Source organism: Pelecanus crispus, chromosome 4 (assembly GCF_030463565.1).
Source record: "Pelecanus crispus isolate bPelCri1 chromosome 4, bPelCri1.pri, whole genome shotgun sequence".
Lineage (NCBI taxonomy): Eukaryota > Metazoa > Chordata > Aves > Pelecaniformes > Pelecanidae > Pelecanus > Pelecanus crispus.
In genome coordinates, this window is record NC_134646.1 from 45438591 (window position 1) to 45457417 (window position 18827).

Sequence of the window (18827 nt, forward strand, 5' to 3'; positions counted from 1 at the left end):
ACTTAAACTTTTAAAAAGCAGGATTTGGTTTGAAAATTAAGTTAAAGCTGTCCACTGCATTTTACTGCAAATAAATGAAAAATGCACCCTGTGGGAAAGAAGAAATAAGCAGGACACAGGGGCAGACTGACAAAGTGCTGTCTAGAAAACCTATAAGTAAATAGGGAGTGACAGCAGCTAACAGACAGAACAAGGGCTTGCAGTGAGATACACATAAAAAAAGGCAAATATTCAGATATATGCTTGTATTTTGTGCCTGCAGGCTGAGGGAAACAGTAGTGCCTATCAAATGTGGCATTTGGAGGATAATACAGCATTGAAGATGAGTATTTTTAAAAGCTGTATCTTTTGTGAAGACCATGGAAAGAAGATAGCTATCATAATTAAAGGGTTACAATCTGGGAAATGCAACAGACGTATTCAGGATCAGACCCGTACGACACCAAGCTTCAGTTTGGATTTGTAGATACTGGTTCTACCAGGGAATGTACACACTGCAGGGAGCAGGGTGCTAGGACCAAAACACCCTGCGATGAGGTAGCTGCGGTGCTGGAGGCGGTCCGAGCACAGTGTGGGGAGCTGCTTCTCCAGATTCCGAGCCTGAGTGCAGTTCCACATGAACCATCACAGTTAAACAGTTTGCTCATTTAATGAGAGCTTCACTTTCTCAGTTCTGTTTCTGTTCATACTATGGAAAATAAAAAGTCATGGAGAAAGCCGAAGAATAGCACTGACACCAAAAAAAAAAAAAGGAAAAAAAAAACCCCACCTCACAGCTCTCAGCAGAGCTTCTAGGTAGCAATTTACAACCTGTAACCTGTCTTCTGCAAGGATTGGTCCATGGGAAAGGAAAATGCACTCTGCATCTTTAAATTTGATGCTGTCAGACATGTCACCTTCATCTGATGATTGAAAGGCTGCAGTGTCACAGCATCATTTCAGACAGCTGGTGTCTGATTGAGGAGGATTCTTCTATTAACTGTGAGCCTCCATGATTACTCTCAGGCAGCAAGAAAAAGGGCTTTAACAAGCTGCCTGTAGCTCACAGGTTTCACAGTAGAAAGATGAAGATCACTTAACGTGTGTTGTTTGGGGGGAAAAAAGGTAGTCGAGAGAGGATATGCTAACAGTGTCCCACATAAACAGAAGGAAACTGTTCATTAAACATGGGAAGGATGCTGTGATGGGAAGATCTCTCTAGGTAGCTTCTTCAGACCCAAATGAGAGCTAGAGGAACACTACTAGCAGAGGCTTTCTGAGTCCTAGGTAGCTGTAGTCCTAGTGCATACAAGTGCTGCTTTAACTGGGGTAACTAAAGGCTTTAATACAGCATATCCCCTCTCTTCTCCACCGTACTGCTTTGCAGGAGATTGTTTTCTTCCCTGCCACAGGGACTGTGCCTTCCTGGGCTATATTCCACATCGTTGCCGATGCACTTCGATTAAGGCATCACTGAATCGTACACAGGCAGGATCTCATTTAACCAGCAGCTGGGATGTGCGGAGTAGGGAAATGCGCATCAAGCCTTGTGTGTGGTTTTAAATGGTTTTCACTAGTAATATATCATTATGTTGCCTGATTGTTTTTCTAGCTCTTCACCTTTGGCTGGAGAGAAGACATCCGCCCCGGGGAGCCACTTCACACCAGGAAGTTCTGCTTCGACGCCATTTCGCACAGTAGCCCCGTCACACTGTATGACTGTCATGGGATGAAGGGAAACCAGCACTGGAGCTATAGGAAGGTTGGAGTCACTCTGGGGCATCTCGGAGGTTCAGACTGTCTTGAGCCTATATTCAGTTTAGCGCAGGCTTGTGTTTTCCCATCAGAGAAGTTTTGTTTTAAAATCCACCCAGTCTTATTCCAATTTAATTTTGTGGCAATCTCTCTAGAGTACGTTCCTTTTGAGCGTTCGGCTATTTAGGTCAAATTTAAATGAAAATGGATGTGATCCAGCTTAGAGGGTGTCTGTGTTGGATCTGTTCCCTGAAAGGTGTTTTACCATTCTGGCGCTTCAAGATGCTTGTGTCATTTTAACAGAGGCACTGTTGGAAATATTTTCATCCAATGTGACAGCAACAAGAAATGCTGTTCATGAGTTAAATATTATTATTTTACTACATTTTAAAGATTACAAGTGGCAGAAAAATCTCCCTCAAAACAAACCCAACCCAACATTAAAAGCACTGCTGTAAGCCCAAAGAAGGCAGGAGTTTATAAATTTAAGATAAGCAGCTTAGACACTACTTTGATCTGCTAAGTTTCAGCCCATTTTTATAAATCACTGGAAACAGGAGGTCAAGCTAAAAACCGTCAGAGCCTCATTTAGGGCAAAAAGTCCTGGAAATGCTACCGAGTTGTTGTTGTTAGGTTCTTTTAAATGGTTAATCAGCGAGTTGCCTTGATTAAAGATTGCACTTATAAACTCTGTATTCCATGCAGTATAAGGACATGCATATCTCTGGAGCACTGAGGTTTCCTCTCACACATCCTTCACTTTTCTGCAACCACTGTGCCTTGCCCACCACTTTGCTTAAACTGAGGCCAAAGTGCCAGGAATTGACCTTCCCCAAATAAACCTCAACAGTGCTTTCTAGTTTGAAATGATATATAGTAGAAATATAATTCAGAGCCATTAAAAATAGTTTTGCCCCGACTCTTTTTCTGTGTGCCTAGTTATTAGCCTGTGCCTTTTTACCCTATTTATGTTGCAATTGGAGATCCACCATAAGATTTTCCAGGAGTGTAATCCCTTGAAACTGAGGTATTATTACCTGTAATAAAGTTAGAAGGTATGGGCCAGATATTTAGGGGACATAAATTGTCATGGCTGTATTGCTGCATATCTGGCTTTATAATGCCATAATGATACCTTCTTGCTTCAAAACCCTTCCGATTTATCTTTTTGCCTACTCAAGCTGCAAGAAAGAAGCTTTCTAACCTTTAGCACTTCGTTGGTGCCTAATGTAGCCAGTTCATAAGACAAAATGCAGGTCTGGAGCTACCCTCTATAAGGCTCATTACCTTTGATGTGGACAGAATACAGCAGATAACTAAAAAAAATGACATTTGAAAAAATACACAGTGTGATTTCTATTAAATCCTCTGCACAGCTTCATTTTTCATTTCCAGAAGCCTGACAGGTTCATATAAAAATTCTCAAGGCAAGGCAGGCATTTCCATCTCAGCAAGAAACACCACAAAATTTTGTTATGATGGAAGTACTGACACAGTCTTAACTGTAATACCAACCTGACAGCAAGCCGATTAGTTTGCATAAACCTTCAAATTAAGAAACTGCATTGGAATAATAGAATTATGTATACATGGTTTTCTTTAGGCTTAGTTTTAGTTTGACTACATAGCAAGTAGTTTTTTTATTGTTTCACATAGTCTATTTCCAGAGATACAGGGCAGATTTACATTAGAGATTTTTGGTGGTACAGCTATACCTCCAAAATCCTTACGATATAATCCTTATCTAGTTTTGAAAGCATCTTGGGAATAGGATTTATAGTGTTTCCCACAAAAAAAAAAAAAACCAAAACAAAAACCCCACCTGTACAAGAAAGTGATGTTATATTGGTTTAACTGTATCTGTACTAGAGCCCTTTACCTAGAGGATGGTATGCTGCTAAAATTGCCCCCTAAATAAATAAGAGGAGTAGTCTGGTTAAGCAAGTGCCTCCTTTTAAAAAACAGAGAGCAAGTCAGCAACTCTGCTCTGTTCTCTGCGCCACTTACAGACACTGTGGCTTCCTAATGGTCATGTATCCATCCTGCCAATAGTTCCTCCTATGTTTTAGGAAAAATGACCTTTTTTGTCAGTATCTTATAAGATGCTTAATATGAAGCATTTCTTACCATGCTGTCATACTGTTCCTATAAAAGTAGAAGATAAGAGGTTTTTATTCTTTCAAGGATGAGCCTCTTTTCATCATCATCTGCGTCCTCGAGCCCCTAGTAAGAAGTAGTTAGGGCTGTGAAGTGATTACAAAGTGCTGCAAATGCAGTTTGAAGCCAGGCACTGTTTCAATATTCCATATTCTTATAGCATAGAAACCGTAACAACCTGTATTTGGATACTGGCAAATAAAAACAGCTTAAATATTTTAGTGGCAAGTAGAATTCATTAATATTTTACTTTGGGTAAGGAGTGCTCTCCTGAAAAACTTTCCAGCTTATTCCCATTACCTGCACTTTGTTTTTCATTGCAGTGCAGTCCCAGAGTGTGCAAGCTGGATTCTTTTCAGATGAATGAAACCAAAACTACCACTAATAAACATGTGTCAAAAAACTATTCTTATTCCCATACTGCTAATCACATATACAGCTACCTGATAAACTACATCTGAGCAACTATTTGAAAGTCTAGTAAGTCTGTGATGTGAATTAATCAGGTTTTTAGGACCAATCCAAAATACTGGTTTCTAATAAAACAGCCAAGTATACCTTTAAGAAATCCCTGTAAGCAGCAATGGAGTAGAATGAATCCAAGTAATACCATAAACACTGCTGTGGGTTGGAAATAGAAGAGAGTTTAATACCGGGGAAAAAAGTATTGACACCATAATGGGGCTCCCATCAATGACGGGAGCAACATGAGAAATTAGGTAGATAAATGTAAATAACCTGAAATTATTAGAGATTTGGGAGAATAGTGGCTTCTCAAGCTAAAGCCATTTCCTTGACTCTATTTGAGATTCCTAAGCATGCCAGAGGAAAAGATCAACAGTGCCTACAAATTTCCATTCCTTGCAGCGAAGGAATACACCTCTGGTTTTCAATGTAGCATCATTCTGGGTTGACAAGTAATACATAGGTTCTGATAAAGTATGATTCAATTTATGTGCTCTAGTCCCGTTAGCACAAGTATCCAAGAGGGGTCTGATTTAGTAGGTCTTTAAAAAGAAACAATTGTGCAAAATCTATTTCATTATACTATAATTCTACCCTGAGCCTAGTGATTATGATAGATGCTAGACTGACGACGTCAAAAACTATGCCCAGAACAGTGTGGTTTGCTCATACTCTCCTGACAGCTTCAGGGACAAACTGTAAGAGTAAGTTCACTCTTCACACAGTAGGTACATAGATTATTTCCTCAGACAGCTGAAGACATGTCATTGTGATAGTGGCTTTTATCATATGGACATGTGTCCTGCTGGAACTGCGCTGGGGCTACCAACTAATTTCAGATAAACTACTGCAGCCACCAGCTGATAATGACTTCCAGTTGCTATTGACCTTGGCCATAGTTATAGCAGTGACCTAGAAGAAATGAAAGGCTCTGTGTCTCATTACCAACCCCCTGAACTGTCGAGGCCCATTATCTTATGGAGAAGTTTCTCCTTCTGCAAATAATCTTCAGACTTGCCTTCATGCAGAAGAAAAAAAAAAAAAATCACTCTGCTGTTTTCAGATGTTAGCAAAGTCTCCACAAGAGCTCTTGTGGCTTTTTAATATTGGTGTAAAGAGGAATTTATATATTTCTCTTGGCAAGTTCTTCTCGGGGGTGCACGCAACTGTTACCCCTTAAAGTCCTGAGCCTGTTTCCGTTGAAATCCATAAGAGCAGCAGGCTTTGACCTTAGGTCAGCGTAAGCTTGAGATGATAAATTAATAGGCCTTTATATATGGCTAAGTCAGCCAGAAGTTTTTCCAGGGTGGTAACTGTGTCCCTGTTCTTAAAAGACGCTCTTCTTTCCTAATAACCAGACTTTCTGAAAGAAAGCACCAACAATGCTTCACTCAAAAATTGCATCCCCTGGGTATTTCTGTGAGAGGAAAGACTGCCAGCTCTCTTTGGGAAGGCTGGAGTGTTTTTCATAGCACGCTTTTTGTACTGAAGCAGTTTCCTTTCTTCTTGTACCAGCTATCCTATTAAAGCTTCTAGTATTCCAGCTTTGGCTTCCTAATAGCTGGGCTGATCCTCCTGCCCAGCTATGATGCAAGGAAGACCAGATGCCACCTTCCTCCGAGGCCCCACAGCAGGTGGGGTGGCCATGGCACAGTCACTGTGTCCTGGTTTCAGGCAGCTCCCGCTCCATCAGTCTCTCACAGGAGGACAGGAGGAGCCAGCAAGGTGCAAATGGGTGCCTGCACCTCCCCATAGGGTGCTTGGGAGTTCTTGCAGGCCCACCTCCTAGTAAGGATATGACAGCCCTTTGTACACGGTACAGGTAGCCCCTTCTTGCAAGATGAAGTATCCTACCTGCTCACCTCGCAGAGCAAAACGGAGCGTGATAGAAAGGCCTCTACCCATTTGGTTTAGTCCTGTTGGCGTTGATGGCATCCCTCTGAATTACGATCTTGTGTGTGCGTGTGTTTACCCACTGTTTTGGGGGAAGGGCAGATGCTGGAGGTGAAAACCAGTGTTTGTGAAAGGCGGATGTAACACCATCACCCTCAGCCAGAGCACGAGACGCTTTTGACATTGCTCTTTGTTGCAGATGTTAATATAAAAAAGGGGCATTGTACTTTACCAGTGTTTCACAACCCCCAAAATAAATCAATTTCATCTTTTCTAAATCTAAAAAAACCACCCAAACCTTTATTTTTGAAAAGTGTTTTTAAATAGCTACTATTTCTTACTGGTTTATTGTGTTATATTTATTTTTGTCTTCGTACTTCTTTTTTGAATGTGGGGTATTTTTAGTTAACGAGAAGTTTCTGTATGTTTCACAGCACCCAGAGCACTTCTGTGAGGTTTTAATCTATTGCAATTTGTCAAGTAGCGCTTTTTTTTTCTCACAAACTGTGCAAGCAGACACATCCTGGGTTACTATTAAAATACTGGCAGGGCATGTTTGACACAGAGGGGAAAAGCCTGGATGCATTTTACAGAGAGTAATCTGAAATTTATTTCAACAGATACAGTAAATGCATAGTCCCTGGGAACTTTCAACCCATCTAATCACTCCCACGTCGGTCTCTCTCAAACACTTGCCTATGTAAACTAAGTACGCTGAAACTACCCCCCACAATTACCAGTTGCTCATCTGGGTAGTTTTTGCTTTACCAAAGATTCACAGGTTATTTACAATTTGATCCAGTTTTGTGAAATAAAAATTAATAAAACTAATCATCATAAATATCCTTTCTAAAGCAATTTAATCCATGCTTAGCCTCCCAAAATCTCCATAGGGAGCTAAAACAGTGTTAGGATTTCCTTCTTATTAGGGGAGAGGGCCTATTTCAGTGGCTGGTCTTTCTGAGGCCATAGGCAATGTCTCCATTTCATGGGGTGAGAACTGAGATCATCAGTCCTGGGTCTGTCTGTCCATCACACCACTTCAGTTAATAACTCCTTTTTAACATCCTCCTCAAGTTTAAGAGTATCCATTTTCCAGACAGATTGTTACAAATCCTCCTGCCCAGAAGCAGGGTAGAAACCGTCAAAAACAATTGCAAACAACAAAACCCCCACTTTTCAGGTTCAGACATTTAAATAGGATCCAGGGAAGCACATGATAGGCAAAGATTATTAAAATACATTCTATTTTTTCATTATATTATGTGGTTGTTAGTTAAAGACCAGAAGATGTCTCCTCGTTCTTTCTTGAATCCCCAGTTTCGTGAAGAATAACCCAAGGGAAAAAAACACCCTATTCTCTACAGCTTCCTAATAATAGCTGTGGTTATTACACAAGGTTAGCGCACAGAGACCACAAAATCATTTTCAGATAGGGCTGTGTTAATCCATGTTCTGTAAAATGAGAACACTTCCGATGACTTGGCATTTGCTACTTAATTCTATTTTTTTCTCATTCCTGTAGGACAAAACTTTGTTCCATCCGGTAAGCAGCAGCTGCATAGATTGCAACCCAGCCGAGAAGAAGATTTTCATGAACAGATGTGATCCTTTATCTGAAACTCAGCAGTGGATTTTTGAACATATTAATATGACTGTTTTAGAAAAATTTAACAGCAAGGCCAGTTCCTAGAAAGAAAAAAAAAAAATGAACACAGCCAATTACATACAGACTGCAGACTACATTTTTGCCAGCATCTGGGTCGAAGGAGTCAGGAATTAAATTTCCTAGATCCAGGAAATCTGTTCTGAGGATTAAGAAAATGCCACAGCAAGAGCCAGCAGGCTGTCCTTGTGGATGTACAGTATCTGAAGAACTTGGCCAAGAGCCTCACCGGATGCTGCTGAGAACTTCAGGCTGAAAATTCCCTTGCTGGTCGAGGGGAAAAAAAAAATGTTTAAAAACTGTTTAAAAGTACTCCAAGTTAATAAAGTAAAACAAAACTCTAGAGTTTCTCAGGTCAAATCCTGCTGTAGTGAGTAGCTCAGAACAGACACTATAATTTGGGATGGGTATACGGTGTGCATGACGGCTACAGGAACCTGAAGAAATCCCAGGTTTTAGAACTAAACGTGCTGGTAGAAGAATAATGATGTCCCAGCACTCCCTAGACAAGATATATGCTCTGTTGACATTCTCTTAATAAAAGGTTGGGTTAAGCAGGTTTAACCCTCAGAACTGCTGCAATTAATTTTAAATACCTCCCTTTTACATTCCATTCATTACCAAAACAGGAATGGTAGAAATCTTAGGGTCTAGAATTACACTGTAGTGAAGCATGAAATAAACTGTAAAGTTTTGCCCTCACATTTCCCCCCTTCAGGAAAAAAAAGCAAAGCCATCAAATTTCTATACATGATGTATTTAGCAATTATGATTCAAATCCCATTGTCACACAAGGTGAGATTTTTTTTTCAGTGACAAATATAACAGCAGCAGCTGCAGCATAATGGAAGGCTTGTGGACTAGCTATCTTTTCTAAAGGTAGAATCCTTACCAAAGTATAAATTAAATTGAAAACAGGCTGAAAAAAAATGTCAGGAGAGTAGGAAATAATTGCATGCTGAACTAGGTTAGTCAAATTAACGTTGGTACACTGCCATCACCTAAAAGCGTGTTGACTCCCTGCAGTGCAGCTTAAAAGATCTTGCAGAGATCTTGCAGTGCTCTTGACGGGTAGGAGTGGAGAGAAAAATTGACATGAAACTAGTTGGGTGGTTTCAGAGTTTTTGAAATCTGTGACAGAAATCACATGAACTTCCCAGAGTTAGCAAGCGAATGGTAGTGTAGATCTCATGATGGAGGAAACAAGAAGTGCAGACAAGTTAAATGTTACAATCTGTTGATACTTTAGCCACAGGCAACATTCAGGGTAAGACAGACTTCTGTCACACGGATGATCATTATGGCCCATGGTGTCCCTCAGACCCATCCAGCTGTTGGCATGAGAGGCCTCTGAAACTTGGGGGGGGGGCCTATGGTTCTTCTCAGCAGAAACCAGTTAATACAGATGTGTAGAACATAATGGATAGGTTTGGGATTTTTCAAGGTAAGAGCAAGTATAAATTTATATCAAGTAAGTACGTGGTCTGCTTTTACTTGAAAGATGAATTTACAGCTGAAAGCACCATAAATGCAGATACATCGCATCCTCTAAGAGAGGGCTGTAACAGTGCTTTCAGGTTCCAAAAATATCATATGTAATTAAGTTGCTTATTCTGATTGCTGGAGAGGTTGCTGACTAACCAAAATGATGCGCAATCTACCCTGATTTGAGGGAGTAGGGTGACTGTGTTTTGTTTGTTGCTCCTTAAGCTGTGTTTATGCACAAAGAGCATTGATTGCATCCAGAGGATGGTTCTAGTACCAATAACTATGTGATATTTTATGGCAGCACCTTGTAATTGTAGATTAAGACCCAAAATTGTAGGTCATAGGAACTTTTTAGGAGGGGAATGAGATCCTGTAGCATTCAGGATGCATGCACTTGAAAAACTGTGAAATGCATCCATACATTGAGCAATTGCTGCAAGTTAGTGAAGAGATCTTTCAAATAATCTGAAAGAAATGTGTCTATAGAGTTAGACTTCTAATTTTATGATTTTAAAATAAGTGAGCTTGTTTAGGTATTGTTTAAATTTAATTTGAAGATATGGTGCACTCAGGAATGGAAGCAGTAAGGCTACTGTATGAGGATACTTCAGATTTGTTTAGCTATCAGTACACAGAATCAGACTAAGCACTGCAGACTGTCAGCCTTCACAGGTGCAGTGCTCGCAGCATCATTTATTTCCAGCCTGAACATGAGGAAAGAGGGTTTGGAAAAAGAAGAAAATGGCTGCCTAAAATTTAAATGCAGCCCTCAAGCTGCTGATTGTAACTGGCCCCAAACTGTCAAAGCCCTGGAAGCAAAACTGTATGCCCAAAATAGAGAAGCAAAGGAGAATTGCTAAACCAGCTAAGCAATTTATATTATGCACGTATTGGTAGGCTTATATCATTCAGTGTCTGACTGCGTCTCAGTGGTCTGATTTTGAGATGCCTGATGGGAACTAGGCTGCTGTCAGGGCAAAGAACTTCTAAGCCTTTTACATCATTCATTGAGTAATATTGCACAGCATCTTGCACTGCCAAAGGAAACCTTCCCCTTACTCATAGCTGGACACTAATTGGAAGCTCTAGCAGTCCTTGTCCGAAAACAATCCACATAACTAATATTCAGATGTTCTGGGAAAAAAAAAAATACGATCTACATAATGTTTTCAGGTTTTATAGGCAAAATGTAAGAAAAATATATTGGAGTTTGTTGTGGGTCAACAGTGAGCAACTGTTGATCAGTCTGGAAATATAAAGGTTAAATGAAGGTCCATATCTTGAGGAAGGTTTAATAAGAAATTGCCACAGTGCGGAATAGAAATGCACACTGTCGTGGTTTAACCCCAGTCAGCAACTAAGCAGCACACAGCCGCTCACTAACCCTCCCCGCCTCCAGTGGGATGGGGGAGAGAATCAGGAAAGCAAAGTAAAACCTGTGGGTTGAGATAAAGGCAGCTTAATAGGACAGCAGAGGAAGAGAAAGTAATAATAATAATGATAAAAAAATATACAAAGCAAGTGATGCACAATGCAATTGCTCACCACCCGCCAACTGATACCCAGACAGTTCCCGAGCAGCGATCGCTGCCCCCCGGCCAACTCCCCCCCAGTTTATATGCTGAGTATGACGTCATACAGTATGGAATAGCCCTTTGGTCAGTTTGGGTCAGCTGTCCTGGCTGTGCCCCCTCCCAACTTCTTGTGCACCTGGCAGAGCATGGGAAGCTAAAAAGTCCTTGACTTAGTGTAAGCACTACGTAGCAACAACTAAACCATCAGTGTGTTATCAGCATTATTCTCATACTAAATCCAAAACACAGCTACTAGGAAGAAAATTAACTCTATCCCAGCTGAAACCAGGACAGTATCCTTATTCTGTGCCATCTGTGTCATGCCTGGGTTCTACCTTTTCCAATACATTCCAATTAATCACCACCACTTTTCCTCTTTTGATATATACACACAGATATCATTCCCTTTGTCTACGGGCCATCCCTCTAAAATGTCCTTTGAGTTCATTCAGTCCATGACTTCGGGCTCCACCAGTCATAACAGTCCTTCAGGGCAGGAGAGATGGTTTCAAATATTCGATATAACCAGAACTGCACAGAAAAAATGATAGGACACATTAAACAAATGGTGAAGACAGTTATCTCACTGTTTTCAGTTTAAGCAAATTTCTCTTTTTTAAAAACTGAGACTAAAAAAGCTAGCATGCAGCTTCACCACAGTCAGCTGTAATCCTCCTACAGTGGGTATAAGGTGGCCCTAGGGACAGAGTGCTTCAGAGCTGGGCTCCTGTAACATTTGGGATGATGAATTCACAAAATGGTTATGACTTGCTAAGCACAGGACTCCTTCAAGAGAAAGTTTTATTAATAATAAATGATCATCCCTACCTCTAAATTAAATTGTGTCTTGGGTGTTCTCCAAAGCTTTCCACTAATAACAGTATTTCATGACTAATTTAACACTGAGAATTTCTTTAAGTCTTCATACAACCATATCTTTTCCACCCAACAAACATCTGAACAACTTGATAGGATGGACAGATATGTCTTCCTCTCATATTTCACCAGGAGCATTTAGCTTTAATATGCATTTCTTCAAAAGACTATGAAGTTTCTTCACAGAATTTTTTTTTAAATACCAGCTAGTTCTGAATGTATTTCGAATCTAGGGCACAGGTAGCATTAACTGCTGTGAGCTCATCATTTCAGTGGAGCTATACTAATCTGCCCCAACTGATGACTTGCTTCAGGTTTTTTCAATTAATTATTTTATGGCTGAGAGGTCTTTAATCAACATGCCCGAAAAGAAGATCTTTGTATCTTAAGAGTGCATCAGCACCTGCCCTAAACTTTTTCCATTTAAGGTTATCTGACTTTTTTTTGTGGCCATGAAACTACTACTACAGGAGAGAGCAACTGGAAAACTGGAATAAACACGGAAGTGCAACTAAAACTCTAAAATCACGTGTGTTTCCCTGCATATATTCCAGAATCTAAACTAAACAGAAGCCTTGGTGGAGAGGGCTTAAAGGAGAGAGGAGGAGCTGGGAAACAAAGCATTTAACGTGTCGGAGAGCAGCCTTGTTGCAGAGGCATGACAAGACTTCACTTTTCATTGGGCACAGTCTTATTTCAGAAAAATGAGATTGCTTCAGAACAACTGTTTCTGCAACGTTATGGATATTTTAATGATGTAATGCATACTTCCTGGGTGTTACCAGTTTGCCGGTCTGTAGCTGCTGAACTAGGTCTTCCTCATGATAAAGATAGACTAAGCTTGAAAGGAAGCTGACAAGCACTTAACAACCTTTGATTACTGGCAATTTACCAGGCATCAATGTCTCCATGACCTCAGTGAAATCCGATGCCATGGAAGATCATAGAAGAAATGTATATAAATAGTTTAACCAAATTGATTTGATGGGTTGCACCTCTGTAAGAGTGGATGTCATCTTTGGGGTTTTTTTTTAAAAAAAAAAAAGTCATCATAATCAGAATTCATTTGCATTTTTGCTGATAACTTCTGCAAGGGACTGAGTGAGTGGGACCCTTTTAGCCTACCCAGACACACTGGGGATGGAGCGTTTTTGGGAAGGCAGTATTGAGAGGCTTTCAATGTGGCTGCCACTGGGGGTATATCCATTTTCTGTTTAAAGAGCATCAATCTTTAATGATGTTAGCCCAGCATTTTTCAAGAGAACACAAGATGTACATTAAAAAAAAGAATATGATAATGGATTTATTTCTGGGTTTTAATCCATCAAGGTTGTTAGGGGAACCATTTCAAAACCCTTGAAAACAAAAAACCTAATCAGAAGTAGCTTTTCTATAGCAGATATTAGTATTACAAAGTTCATTAATTAATTTGTTTAACCTTCTTCCAATTCTGTCCATATATGCTCTTAGAAAGAGCACAAGGGTCCAAGAGTGCTTTGATATAACATTTTGAGGATCATGCCCTGTCTGAAAGAAAGTTCTGAATGACCTTTAAAAAATCAGCAAGCATAAGCCAAAAGGCAACAAAAAATCCCAAGGAAAAATACCTGGCTATTATGTCTAGCGTACCAAGAGATTTTGCTAAACTTCTTGTTCTAAAATAGGAGCCATTGACTGGAAAATTTTAGATGAATAAGTAATATAGTTTAGTAAATCATTAGTGTATAGTGCTTTCTGTTTAAGAACTTAAAAAAAAAAATCAGATTTTAGTGAATCTGTATAGCTAGTTGCTGACAGGGGCTTTTTTAATCACATATCATACATAAATCTGTCCTGAGGTCTCCTGTAATCTCATATTTCATAGAATCATACAATGGTTTGGGTTGGAAGGGACCTTTAAAGGTCATCTGGTCCAACCCCCCTGCAATGAGCAGGGACATCTTCAACTAGATCAGGTTACTCAGAGCCCCATCCAGCCTGACCTTGAATGTTTCTGGGCATGGGGCACCTACCACTTCTCCGGGCAACCTGTTCCAGTGTTTCACCACCCTTATGGTAAAAAAATCTATTCCTGATATCTAGTCTAAATCTATTGTCTTTTACTTTAAAAGCATTACCCCTTGCCCTATCGCAACAAGCCCTGCTAAAAAGTTTGTCCCCATCTTTCCTATAAGCCCCCTTGAAGTACTGAAAGGCCACAATAAGGTCTCCCCACAGCCTTCTCTTCTCCAGGCTGAATGACCCCAACTCCCTCAACCCGTCCTTGCAGAAGAGGCGTTCCATCCCTCGCATCATTTTTGTGGCCCTCCTCTGGACCCTCTCCAACAGGTCCATGTCCTTCTTGTGCTGAGGGCCCCAGAGCTGGACGCAGCACTCCAGGTGGGGTCTCACCAGAGCAGAGCAGAGGGGCAGAATCACCTCCCTCGACCTGCTGGCCACGCTTCTTGTGATGCAGCCCAGGATACGGTTGGCCTTCTGGGCTGCGAGTGCACATTGCCAGCTCATGTCCAGCTTTTCATCCACCAGCACCCCCAAGTCCTTCTCCGCAGGGCTGCTCTCAATCCCTTCATCCCCCAGCCTGTATTGATACCAAGGGTTGCACCAACCCACGTGCAGGACCCTGCACTTGGCCTGGTGAACCTCATGAGGTTCACATGGACCCACTTCTCCAGCTTGTCCAGGTCCCTTTGGATGACACCTTGTCCTTCTGGTGTGTCAACTGCACCACTCATCTTGGTGTTGTCTGCAAACTTGCTGAGGGTGCACTCAATCCCACTATGTCATTGATGAAGATGTTAAACAGCACTGGTCCCAGTACGGACCCTTGAGGGACACCACTTGTCACCGGTCTCCATCTGGACATTGAGCCATTAACCACCACCCTCTGGATGCGACCATCCAACCAATTCCTCATCCACCAAACAGTCCACCCATCAAATCCGTATCTCTCCAATTTAGAGAGAAATTGTGGTGGACCGTGTCAAAGGCCTTACAAAAATCCAGACAGATGACATCCGTAGCTCTTCCCTTGTCCACTGATGCAGTCACTCCATCATAGAAGGCCACTAGGTTGGTCAGGCAAGACTTACCCGTGGTAAAGCCATGCTGGCTGTCTCGAATCACCTCCCTGTCCTCCATATGTTATATTTCCTTGTTGTAATTCTGAATGCACAAGGCTGAAGAAAATCTAAACAGAGGGGAAAAAAAACCAAAAACCCAAACTCTAAAACTCTATAAGAAACCTGTGCAAAAAAACCCCCAAACAATTGGAAAGTTTAGCTAGAGAGGATCAGAAAAATGCATCACTTTTCCGAAACTTCAGCAACATTGAGAAAAATATATTTGGTCTGTGTGTTGGCTTTCTATTCTTTCAGTGTGTCCTTAGTATCAGTTGTACTGCTCCTGAGGCAGGTCTTCCGAAAATGATGTGCTATCATTTGGCATAGTAGATGGACAGTATGGTGCCAGAGGAAAAAAAAATTACTTCCTAGGAACAGTTCCTGAAAAAAATTGTATTCAAACATTGCAGTCTGGTATGCCTTAAGAGTCTTAGCTATTTATAAGGTTCCCATTATCTTAGTGGTTTTGGTTTTTTACAGGGCCTGGTAGTGTGGTAGGTGCTTCAACGGCCCTTATGAAAACAATGCAGACAAATGGGAACAAAGAGGACATGGGTTAAAACAATAAGAATTGGTGGTTACCTAAAGGTGTCATGTTCACAGCACTGTCAAGGAGGTTAATTATACACAAAGAGAAGTTTGTTTCTTTTGTATGGCCACTGTGGTAGATGCCCAGCTTCACAGAATACATGAATGAGAAGGAGCCTTGCAAAGATGGCCTGCAGGAAAGCTCCTACTCAGCAGAAGATGTAGAAAAAGTCACAATGATCCATTCTAGAGAAGCAGATGAATAGGGCTTTGAGATAAATATCACAGACAGTGTAAGGGATGTGAGGGGAGCTGCAATGAGGCAAGTCTGGTAAGTGGTACTATCTAAAAGACATTAAGACATAGGAAAGGAAGACTTGGTCCTCATTAACCTTAGCCATCATTAACCTTGGCAGTATCTCTAATGCTTTGTCAAAGTATTAGTTGATTTAATTAAGTTAATCCTTCACCTCTCCCAGTAAATGACTCAAGCTGGAAGGAATCACAACCCAAGAAATTTTCTGTTGATCAGCTTGGAGCATCTAGTTGGCACAAAAGACCATTAGGCACAGTTTAGTCAAAAACCCCAACTGGCACCAGAACTAAAACAGTATTATCAGCCTGAAAGATCTGTAGGCCTCTGGCATCCCTCTGTGAAAAAAGGTTTCACTTGCCTAAAGGAGTGATTGATGGTAATGATCCTAGATTAAGAAGATCAGGAATCATGAGTTTGCAGGGAGGTGAAAGGCCAAATGGTGAGATTAGGAGTTGGCAGTTTAATTGAGAAAGGAAGGAGGAAATAGGTGGGTAAAAGGGAAGAAGCAGGAATCGGGTTTCTTTCTGGATATGAAGGAAGCATGACCTACAAAGGTCAGCCACTGATAATTTTGGATACCTCTTCATACCACGGCTTGCGTGTTTATTTCCATCACAAATATTCAGGAATTGAGAGGCAATCAGTTCCACCCCCTCCTGCAAAGGACTTTTAAATTTAGAATAAAGAGAACTGCATAACCTGAAATATATTGATCATGAAATACATAACCGCAACTAGAGCAGTTTTGCTGGACACCAAGCCAGTGCTGAGTTTTCCACCAAAGGTACGTATGTGCGTTCCTGAGGATACTTTGTGGATAGTGTGTAGAAGCAGAACATTATGGTCACTGTTTTATCTCAGATTAATATTTCTCTGCATCTCAGGCTTTTTTGAAGCTAAATTTTAGCTAAATTTTCCAGGAAATGTCGAACCAGATCAGTACAAAGTAGCTCTGCCTAGGCCCTATGTGGATCAAGACGTGTTTCTCTTAGACATCACATACAGCTCTTAAAAAAAGAACAGCGTGACTCTGCCTTCATGACTCCTTGCAGCACTCACCTCTTTTCATCCCTTTTAGTTATTTTCTTTATTCTTTTTCCTTTTTGGTGTTTCTTCCTTTCTGCTGGCTCCTCATCTGCAGGATTCTGCCAGAATGCTGGTCCTCTTTCTTCCCTCCTTTCTGTTTTGTGCCGAGAGGTGTTTCTGCTGTTGCAGATCCCTTCCTCAAGATAAGAGTGACTAAAGCTGCTTTGATCTTGACTTGACAGAGCCAAGCCCTTCTGCCTCGGGTACTTTGCTTGCTGCAGCTTGTGCTAGCAGAGGGGTGGAGAGGAGAAAGGCACCTGAGAAGGGAAAAGTTCTGTCCTTAAGGGTTGGCCACATTACAGCTTTTGTCCATGGAAGAGTTGTAGCACATAGCACAGACAGAGAAACATCTCTGAGGGAGAAAATTGCATTGGTGATCTACTTTCTCACCCATCTTCAAAATTCAGTGCTACCCAGAGAGGGGAACATGTAAGAACAGAAGCGTCTTATTCAGTGGATATACTTCTTAAGAATGTTTAGAAGCAGCTGAACTTAACCTTGGCAAGCAGATTTTAACTTGTGATTGTCCTTATTGAGCTAATGTAGATACAAGAAACTGAGTTAGAATTATATTAAAATATGGTTTGTATAAGCCACCAAGGGGTTATAACAACTTTAACTGAAGGCATTATTTCAAATCTGAAATGGACGTGTAAACTCTGCTGAATGCATGATACAGGTTAACCTCTAGTCAGGCTGCAGAGAGCCAGAGGGGCTTTTTTACAAAACCCCCAAAAGAGAGAGACTGTCCAACGTGCAGCAGCTTTTGCTTTCAGTTGTACAGGGTTCCAGTTCATTCCCCAATATGTCAGCAAGGTTGCCATCTACAAAAAGATGTCCCCGTGATTCTCATTACCAAAGCTGCGTTTGCAGAGATGGCAGTAAAACATCACCTTTCCTTTCCTATTAGTAGAAAACCCTTTCATTTGTTTCCTGTTTGGTTTTTTATACCCCTCCAGAGGTGTCCCTGCAAGGGGCACATTCCTCCAACTTTGGCCTGACCTGCAGTTTTCCACCTCAAACTCCACTGGCCAAAGTAACTCAGTATTGACCAGCTCTTCAATCTGGTCCACTGCACATCTCTTAATGCTTCACAGCAGTCCAGCCCACATAAACACACACAGTTTAACAAGCATCAGGTGGCAAAACAGAAATTTGTGGTCCCTTCTGAGCCTCTGAGAAGCTTCTATTTATCAACTAGCCTTTCTGATGGTCAGAGTCTTTTCCAGGCATCTCTGTGAATAAACACCCTTTCCTGCAGGTATCCTGCAAAATATCCATTTCTCTCACTTTTCTGAGAGTCTGGAATTACAGCCTTCATTTGCTGTTAAACAACATTCAGGACAAAACATTCCCTGGCAATTCAACTATTATAAACTGTTTTTAAAGTGCCAAGAAGAGCTGGAGACAACTTTGTGTAATCCCTATCCAATGTGCTAGTAGACAAGGCAGCCAGTGATGAGCTGGGCTGATAGGTGGCTAGTAGAGCTCAACCAACAAGATGGAGTTGTCTAATTTTCTGGGAATCAAGGTGAAATTCTTTGGTTATTGTAATTTAGGAAATATAGCTCTCTGAAAAAATGCGGAAAATATTTTCAGGTGTGTGCATTTGAAGTATTATACAATAGACTACAATTACTAATATATACATTATAATAAGGAAAAGGAAAACATACACTTCTGTGCTGACTAGTCTGAGATAGTTGGCTTAGATGTTATTAAACAACAGCTGTAGAAGCTTTGACCACCTTACTGATGCATTAAAATAATGTTTTCAAGACATGTTTAAAGGATTTACAGAGAGCACATGCCTGTACATTACTAGACTGTAATTAAGAAGCTGAACTATGGAATAAAAATTGTACACCTGTCCTATTTAATATTTGGATGTATTACGTGACGGAATACAAAGTAAAAGATTGCTG

The 18827-nt window shown here is 40.9% G+C and overlaps 1 protein-coding gene across 1 annotated transcript in view; it reads left to right on the forward strand.

Annotated features, from left to right (window-relative positions):
- The window catches only part of GALNTL6 (polypeptide N-acetylgalactosaminyltransferase like 6), a 512334-nt gene extending 504392 nt beyond the window's left edge, over positions 1-7942 (forward strand). Inside the window, exons 12-13 of the mRNA XM_075709495.1 lie at positions 1592-1741; positions 7775-7942. Of these exons, the coding sequence (XP_075565610.1) occupies positions 1592-1741; positions 7775-7942 (318 nt within the window). The remainder of the gene's footprint in view (positions 1-1591; positions 1742-7774) is intronic.
- Positions 7943-18827: the final 10885 nt, after the last annotated feature.